Source organism: Pseudoliparis swirei, chromosome 23 (assembly GCF_029220125.1).
Source record: "Pseudoliparis swirei isolate HS2019 ecotype Mariana Trench chromosome 23, NWPU_hadal_v1, whole genome shotgun sequence".
In the NCBI taxonomy this organism is placed as follows: Eukaryota; Metazoa; Chordata; class Actinopteri; order Perciformes; family Liparidae; genus Pseudoliparis; species Pseudoliparis swirei.
The window spans coordinates 7,681,074-7,690,665 of NC_079410.1; the positions used below are offsets into that span (position 1 = coordinate 7,681,074).

The 9,592-nt window shown below is 46.1% G+C and overlaps 1 protein-coding gene across 2 annotated transcripts; it reads left to right on the forward strand.

The window, feature by feature from the left end:
• Positions 1–1,223: 1,223 nt before the first annotated feature.
• On the forward strand, positions 1,224–6,553 carry LOC130188095 (E3 ubiquitin-protein ligase RNF216-like). Of its 2 annotated transcripts, XM_056406181.1 has the most exons (5): positions 1,229–1,353; positions 1,473–1,570; positions 2,600–2,822; positions 5,593–5,662; positions 5,846–6,553. In XM_056406181.1, the coding sequence occupies exons 1-5, from the start codon at positions 1,306–1,308 to the stop codon at positions 5,986–5,988; spliced, it is 582 nt and encodes a 193-aa protein (XP_056262156.1). In that variant the 5' UTR covers positions 1,229–1,305; the 3' UTR covers positions 5,989–6,553. The 2 variants fall into 2 exon arrangements, with proteins under 2 accessions (XP_056262155.1, XP_056262156.1); XM_056406180.1 differs by having other exon boundaries at positions 1,224–1,570.
• The last annotated feature ends 3,039 nt before the right edge of the window (positions 6,554–9,592 follow it).

A 9,592-nucleotide genomic window follows, 5' to 3' on the forward strand; every position in this document is an offset into this window, starting at 1 on the left:
ATCGGGGATATCTGTGCCTCATGAAAGTTTAACACACATTAGCCACACTCATGTGTACATAAATATGTGTGTGTGCGTGCACGCCCCCCCCCCCCCTGTAAGGGGTTTACTCCGATGTCTCTGGCTATAAGAGCTCAGGTGTGTTCCTGCTTTTCAACAGCTTTTTCCAACAGGTCCCAGACACACACACACACGCACACACACGCACACACACGCTCTCCGTCTTACACTGTCCCGCCTCCTGGTCTCTAGGTTACCACCAGGGGGTGGTCTGTCACCGCTCTGCCTTCCATCCCCCCCCCCTCCTCACTCCCTGCCTCCTGGTCTTTGTGTGATGGTCTTTTCCTGACACTTGAGTCCAGGCTGCGCCCTGTGGCTCGCCCCTCGCCCCTCCCTCTAAAGACCCACGTTGGACCCGTATCGTGGACCTCAGACTGTTTTCTCACTCTGCTTTATCCCAGTCACTCTGATTCACGCCGGTGCTTCGTGATTGTCGCTGCTCGGGCACTCCCTCTTTTTATGCAGCGCCACAACAATGTGAACGCCGCCGGTTCCCTTATCGACTCCTCTGCGGGGAGCGACCACGTTCTGCCTGTGACGGGCTTTTGGGGGTTTAGAGCGTCTTTACCGTTTGCCTCCAAATGCCAAAGAAAGCTCTGGCTTTTCCAACTCTCCACCCTCTGGCTGACCTTGCACACACACACACACACACACACACACACACACACACACACAGCTGCCTCAGTGAATATTGTGAGGGCATGTAGCCTGTTGGTAGCTGAAATCTCACACACACACACACACAGTGATGAAGGGTGTGTGAAGAGGTCACAGGGCGTTCGGGTTTCCTCTCGGGGGTTCAGGGTCAGACTGGAGGTTGTCGTGGAGAAATGGATCAAACGTGCTGCATCAGCTGTCATACGCCACGGTCTTCAATATTAGATGAGTGGTTCAAATATTTATGGTGACGAGAGAGAGAGAGATGGAGATGGAGAGGGGGAGAGAGAGAGGGGGAGAGAGAGCATCACATCCTTTCGCTGAACGTCTCGAGTTGACGCGACGAAGGAGGCTGGAGGATGGAGTTGCTGTTTCTAGGCAACCAAGCAGTCAGCAGCGATCACATCACACTCTTGCTGCAGTCTCTCTCTCACACACACACACACACACACGCTCACACACATTTGTATGGAGAGCCACACCTAGAAGCTGTCTGCAAGTCCACGTCCTGCAGTGGCAGCACACGCAGCGTGTAGCGCCGCCTGTGGAGGAAGTGGGTACTGCAGCTGGTGTTTGCCAAGCGGGCGGATGAGGAGCTGTGGATTCGTCTCCTGGTATTCGATGATCCCTGTAAACGTGAATAAATGTTCCAGTGCGAGTCTTTTGCGTTCCTTCTTTCCTTCTCTCCTTCTTTCCTTCCTCCTCATCCCTACACACGACGTCTGTCCTCACCCCGTCTTCTCTTCTTCCTTCAGGAGAGCTGTAGGAAGTGCCACGTCGAGTGGAAGCAGCACGTGGGGAAGACGTGTGAGCAGGTCCTGGAGAAGGACGAGATCCGCAAGAGGCAGTTCTTGTAAGTGAACGCCTCCATCAACGCCCCGTCACTCGGATGTGCTGGGCCTCCGTTGGGGGTTCAGGAAGCGTACTGCCTATTCTCTGGGCCCCAGAATCTTGATAAACTAAATATTCTCATCATAAAAATAGTTTTCATTTTAAATCTTAATCTTCACCACCGTTTGAACGCGTCTTAGCGGACGTGTTTTGTCGCAGCCCGTGTTCATTTGTCTGTTTTCTCGCCCTCGGAGAGGATGCTGGGTAAACGGTTCACTCCAGGAAGTGAGCGAGGCCGGCTGCTTCCTGCGGCCCAGCAGGTCCGCAGCCGGTACTTCCTGTTTTGAACGCCACACAGATCTTTTTTTACTTCCTGGTGCTTAAAGAGAGGCAGGAAGTGGCCCGGTGGAAACATCCGTGGGGCAGGAAGGCGTTACTAACAGAATCACCATGGCAACTTGAGTCCCTCCAGATTTTGGGGTTTGGTCACTCAGAGAGGCCTCAGAGGACTTTGAGTTATACAAATAGGGATTATAGTTATAAATAGAGATAATAGTTAGAAATAGAGATAATAGTTATCTTTATCAAGATTAATTGTGAATACCGTTTGATTCACCTGTGATTTAAGTAGTTCTAATTCACGCTAACGCTGGTTTGTTTGTACGATCCACTAAACTGCTGTGGGACTAAGAGAGGATCCTTTGACTTTATCTTAATACTCAATAAATAAATCCAAATCGATCCCAAAGAGCGGCGGCAGAGAGACGAGTAAATAAATGCATATTAAACAGAATCTTCGAGCATAGACATCACATGTCTCTGATACAATATAATAATCCTGTCTTTAGTCCCACGGCGTGTCGCCCAGGTGTCTCATGAACCCTTTGTGTTCACGACCTTCTCAAGGGAACACGGCGTGAAGCCGAGCCGCAGACTAAACGCCTCGCTCCACTTCCAGATTAAGAGAAGCGCGAGGAAGACTCAACACCGTCCGCACGGCGCCGGGACGACTTTCACTTATCGCGTCTCTTCCGTTTTGTTTTTCCCGCAGCGAGGAGCGCATGACGGCCGCCCGGGTGAGGAAGTGCGTGAAGTGCACGATGGGCCTGGTGAAGTCCGAGGGCTGCAACCTGATGTCGTGCCGCTGCAGCAGCCTCATGTGCTACCTGTGCAGGGAGCAGATCAAAGGCTACAAGCACTTCTGTCAGCACGCGCACAACCCCGGCGAGCCCTGCGAGCACTGCCACAAGTGCTCCCTCTGGACGGACCCCACGGTGAGGCCCGTTGTCATGGAAACGTCCGGTCCGTCTCGTCTTTTCAGCCGGCGCTCACACACACTGACCCTGAGCTTCTGGGGCCCCAGTTGGTCCCCTTTGACTCCTGGTGACCAGGCGCTGGTGGAAGGTTTATTTCTTAATCTAGAGAAGCACGAGCTGGACCTCCACAGCTTCCTCACAACGAGCGCTACGTCGGCCAAAGCTCGACTTCTACTGGTGTCGTCGAGCTCAAGGCCCCGTTACCGTATGAAGAGGAGGAGGGGGGTCACGCTCGTCTTCACATCGGCATCATGGCCGCCCTCAAGGGTTGTAACTATCACTGGATACTTGTAACTACTCCACAACATATTGTTAAATATGTCTTTGCGTTTCTTTATTGTTTATTCGAGTGTGAGAATATTGCACTTGCATTTATATAAATGTAAAAAAATATCTGTAGAACCATTTAGCTGTTATTATGATGTAAATCTATTTAATTTAGGTTTAAGACACTGGAAAATAGTGATTATTTCTTCCATATATATATATATATATATTTGTGTATATATATGTATGTGCATATGTGTATATATATCTATATATATACGTATATATATATGTGTGTCTATATATATATATGTATTTATATGTGTGTGTATATAATATATATGTATCTATATATGTATTTATATGTGTGTCTATATATATATATATGTATCTATATATATATATATTAGAGATGCACCGATCAGGTTTTTTGTGCCGATCACTGAAATCAGTATCTGCCGATCCGATCATACCGATCACCGATCACGGTGTCGATTGAAGCATTCTATTTATTGTGTAGCATTATTGCCTAGGACTATGAGGAAATACATATATAAAGCAACTCAAACATTAAAGAAATTACAGATTTCTTAAACATTTAGGACTTTTACTTTAAAAAATGTCCTAATTGATACATTAAAATTGATTGATTGCTATTGTAGGGGATTTCAGATATGTATGGAACACATCTGCATCATTCATTTCCTGGAAATCTTGGGGAAATCTATATACAGGACTTTTTTTAACATACAAAAGTCTGACTTATTTTTATAAACTCTTCCTTGGTACAGTAAAAATGTTTTAATGTTAGCATAATTTAAGCTAAATCTCAGAAACGATCTATAAAGATATAAAATCAGTTCATTGTTTACTTTTATATCCTCGTGTATGATTTGTCGACATCTTATTTTGATAAACGGATGTTGTTTCACGTGGTTCTTTCCGCTAACTTTGCAAAACCGGATGTTGTCACATAAATCCTTCCGCTAACGTTATCAAAACAGTCGCGCGCTCCTGATCGAATGTGTTTACCGTGAGCATCAGTCTATAGGAGCAGACATGTGAGAGTCGGCTGAGTCGACCCAGAGATTCAACTCGGGGGACGGGGACGCCGCTCGGTGGTGAGGATCCCCTCTGACCTCTCACTCTGCGGCCCTCGCCGGGCGCATCGTCTCCGTTGCGGTGCGCGGCGATTGAAACGTCTTCTCGTAGTTCTCGCAGATGTTACGTCATCTGATCGATCGGTTTGATCGGCCGTTTTGAGAACGCCGATCAAAACCGATAATGGCAATATCGGCCGATATGGATCGGCGCCGATCAGATCGGTGCATCCCTAATATATATATATATATGTGTGTCTATATATGTATCTATATATATATATATATGTATTTATATGTGTGTGTATATATATATGTATTTATATGTGTGTGTATTTATATGTGTATATATATGTATCTATATATATATATCTATATATATATATGTATCTATATATATTAGTGCTGTGAAAAATAACGCGTTAACTCAGTTAATTAAATTACAGGTTTAACTAGTTGTTGTTTTTTAACGCATGCGCAGAATGAGCTTCCAATCCGTCTGTTGTTGGTCGTCTCTCCAGCAGCATGTCATTCTGTCTCTACGTGTCGCGTTAACACGACTCCGATCTCCGTCTCGCGCGCCGCAGAGCTCGGATGCCGGTGCGCGCTGGTGAGCAGTGCAGGACTCTCAAGTGTCACGCATTGAGCGTGAGACTCACGCATTGAGCGTGAGACTCACGCATTTCGGTCTTAACTCACGCACTCCCGCCACACATCGTATTTCTCACGCTGAAAAAAACTCTCGGCTCTTTCATGTTTTAATGCAGGGGTGTTCAATATGTTCAATATGTTGATCGCCCCCCCCCCCCCCCCGTCAACAACTCTTCTAGGAGCTCTTGCCCGTCTTGAGAGCCCTGTAAATGTATATATGTGATTAATCAGGATTAATCCACAGAAACCTGTGATTAACCTGATTAAAAATGTTAATCGTTTCACAGCCCTAATATATATATGTATATGTAGATATACGGCGGATTCACAAATAGTGATTTACTCACGCAAGTAGAGCAAAGCTTTCGGTGTGAACGTCTCATTAAGGAGTGTAAATTAGATTAGATAATACGTTATTCATCCACCGTGTTTTCTATAGACAGCACATGAATAATCCGGTTATTTTCGTAAAGTCAAAGGTCCACGACCCACTCTCTGGGGATCATAAACCTTTCAAGCCGTCAGGTGGTCAGATTTGACCCGCGGGCCTTGAGATGACAGCTAGAGGGTTTATTTAAAAGTCCATTATCTGGGGACCACAAGAGTTACTCTCACTTTGATAAAACAGTGAATGTGTTGCTGTCTTCATCTCATCGTCAACGACAACACTGTGTGTGTGTGTGTGTGTGTGTCTGTCTGTCTGTCTACAGCAAGACGACGAGCGGATCATTCGGGACATCCAGAAGGAGGGCGAAGCGGAGCTCAATAAGAAGTCTTTAGGTCGGTACTCTGAGGGTCGAGCGTCTTTAAGCTGACGCAATGTAATGGATCGTGTTGCCGGGCAGGATACATGTTGCAGCAGCTTTATTCTTTTTGTGACCAGTATTTATTCAGACCGGTTGGCTGTTGTGTTTCCTGTTGTTGGTCTGAAAGTGAACAGAACTTCTTTCCTCCTCCTCTCAGATAATCCGGGGAAGCGGGTCGGCGCTCCTCCGGAGCCCATCATCGAGGCCAAGCGTCTGTGCGTGCACCCCCTGCACCCTCAACCCGCGGCCCCCCCCCCACCCGCAGGCTGGTGGTACAGGCCGGCATGTACCATCAGCTGATGATCCCCCGGCCCCCTGTGTGCAAATAAATGACACTTCAAATATCTGGGGGGGGGGGGGCAGAGGCAACAGCAAGACAAGCAGAAACACGTAAAACCTGCGTATGCAGAAGAATAACCGCACGCATAAAGCATCTGAGAAGAGATGAAGGAGACCTGTTGATATCAAAGTGATGATGATGAACCTGTTTACAGATTCTGCTCGTTGGATGATAAGATCTGCCTTCACACTCTAAATATCTACGTATCCTGTGGTGCAACACTGATGTTAGCTTATGAACGTCAGTCCTTCCAGCAGCAGGTCGTGAGTCACAGGGTGTCAACGTGAAGGACTTCATATCGTCACTCAACACATTTTAACTTCACTTCTAAAGCAGAACCATGTTTCCTCTGACTTCCTCCTTTCAGATGACTTGACATGATGGAGCGTTTAATTTGTTGGATAGAAATTGTTTAGAGTTTATTAACATTTTCGTATAATTTTTGCTTGTGTATTTAAGGTTTTTTAACCTGATGAACCAACCAGCCAACAACTAAGAAAGAAGAAATAAATATTGAGCTGTGTTGTCCCGTGTGTCCTTTGGGGTTCATGTAGCAGGCCATGTCTGTCATGACTAGTCACGGTTGTCTCAGCGAGAGAGGACCCAAATGCCGACATTACTGCAAAAAACAATCTTTACTCCAAGAAACCAGAACAGGACGACAAACACGCGGACCAAACAGTACGAAGCCACACTGGGAATGAGACGAACAGGGTTTACATACACAGGCAAGGTGGATGTGATTGGACAACGGGGAACGAGACACAGGTGAACACAATGAGGGCGGGGCCAGCAATCACACAGAAGGAAACAATCAGGACCAGGGCAGACAATCACAGGGAGACAGACGACACAAGAACTTCCAAACAAGACACAAAAACGAGACACAAACTCCAGATCATGACAATGTCAAGCTGGTCCAGAGTTGAAGATAACCCCTAACTTGACAATAAACCGTTTATGAACTACATCGTGGCTGCAGGACTTCATGTTACAACCACGTAGCGAAAGGCGGACTGGTGTTTTATTTCAGGCATCACACCCAAACACTTTATTTTTAGAGACAAAAATACTGACAGTGTATGTGTTTTAGGCTCTCATTCCTGCAGCACTCTATTCCAAGTGACCAAGGCCGAGTGAAAAGTGTGTATTTATTTCAGCATGTCGTTTATTCAGAGGACGTTTGTAGAGAGAGAGAGAGAGCACTTTCTCGTGTAAGCTTCAGGGACCCCAAACAGGAGGCCTGTTTGTATGGAGGAGGCCCAGGGACAAGAGTAGGCTGACATTTCCTGTCCACATGCCAAGAAAAAGACATTCTTCTTCTTGGCACCACGCATTTCCTGTCTGCCTTCATACTGTAACTGCAAGACACATTTCACACAACCGCGGTCCATTCCCTCCCTCAAGAGTTACCCAGCTGCCTCGGAAAAGGAGAAGTTAGGAAATTCTAGTATATCGTTTAAAATCTTTGGCCTATACATTTGTGTATATTTTCATAAACCAAGGACATAGGATAAAATGCACTTTAAAAATGAAATTTGACTTGTGACACAAAATCCTTTTTTCTTCTCATCTAATCCTCATTTTAATTCTTTAAACCTGATTTTGGGTATGCATGTTTCCTCTGACTTCCTCCTTTCAGATGACTTGACATGATGGAGCGTTGCTTCTGAACACGCATGAATATCACGACACGCCAACTCATTAAATAAAGAACAAAATCCCTGAGAAAATGTCACGTCACTTCACGTAGGGACACATGATGCATGAATATGTTCACAGACTCAAATCGCCACCTACTGGCAGATTTAGCTGGCGGATGTTAATGCACGCTGGCGGACAAGACATTCTCCGTGACGTCACTGAGTCACCATGGAAACAGTCTGCGCTTTGATGTGGTGACGTCGCTCGTAGTCGTGACGTCACGGAGCAGCGAAACAGAGTTTGTATATAGCAGTGATTTCCAGCAGAGCAGTACGCTCCGGCCGGCTTCTCCGGCCGGCGTCTCCGATCCGGAGGACTGACGCCGGCCATCGTCGTTGATCCGGCCAGAGAAGCCGACCGGCAATCCCCGGTCGGAGTGGTCTGGGGGGGGGGGGGTTAGGTATTGGGGGGGGGGGGTTAGGGTTAGGGTTAGGGTTAGGGTTACACTTCAAATGCTGCTAATGGCTGCAATGAAACAAAGAGTGAACATTTTAATGGGGTCTGAATACTTTACATACCAACTGTATACACGTTCGTAAGAGTTGCATTTTTACACCTGTATGTGTATCTGGAAATTGATGTGCACGCCGTGTGGGAAAACAGGGTATTTAATCTACTGGTAAAATGCCTTTTTGTATACAGTAGACATTTATGGTTCATACTTTTACGTCACACAGCTCCTTAAAGCAGTGGTTGATTTTTTATCCAGCCAGGATGGAAGAGGACTCATCACAGACGCTCCACATTTGTCCACATGAGGTTGTCAGCCTGCATGGCTTCAGAAAATATTTCACACAGCAGGTCATGAACATTTTATCTTTTTAATTAACGTTTTTTTAAGAAGTTATTTCCATGATAAATAAAAGAGCCCTCTGGTTTTAATGGTGTGATATTTTTGTACCCACTCGTTGTTTGTCCAAGTGTTTTGTTTGCTTCGATAATAATTCATCCCTCTACTCCTACCCTTTGCTGTATTGATGTTGATTCCATGCTAAACAGGAAATTGCAGGGAATTACGTTGGGATATTTTCAAGATCAAATTTATCAGCACAGCACCCTTGCAAATACAGCTTCCTCTTTACAGGAGGAAAGTGGAGAGAAACGCGTCTACTTTATTGGTGCCTGATATTAATTTCTCAATCTCAATCATAAAGCATCATCTGGAGTTGCACCAGCCTGATGAAAGAAGAGCTACCGCCGCAGTATCAGCCTCTACGGAAGAAGCATAAATCCCATGCCAAGATGTAAATCTTTCTCAATTACGCATGCTCCTGTCGTTCCCTTTCTCTGCCGCCGCTGTTTAGAAAAAAAGAAAGAAAAAAGCCAGAGAAGACGCATTCTTCACAGACACAAAGGGGCGATTGAATCTGTGCTGCCGCATGCAGCCTTGAGTCATAGATGGAGCCACGGGGGTTCAGCTGCTGGGTGAAGAGCCGGGCCTGTTGTGTGCCGGGCAGGAACAGAGTAGGACCAACAAAGAAATGAAACCCACAGACACGGGTGCTCCTCAAGCTGTCGGCCTCCATTGTTGCAGAGATTAAAGGCAGATTCAAGTTAATTCTGATGTTTGATTTCATCCTGTGCTGAAAAGTTGGGCATGTGGTTAAAAGCAGCGCTCCGTCTAACATGCACAGGGAATCACGCAGATTTAAAAAGCAGATTTAAGAAACTTGCATATTCCACAAAGTGCTATACAGTGATGGAGGTCAGTCCCGCCCCCTGCTCCTGATGCCGCGACGCTTATCCTTTCACAAAGACGCAGAAACCAACAGCTGCTCACTCACGTGTTGTCTGGAGAGAGAGAGAGAGAGAAAAGAAATCAACTTCAAGAGCTACAGATTAAAGTGTAAAGTGCTCTTA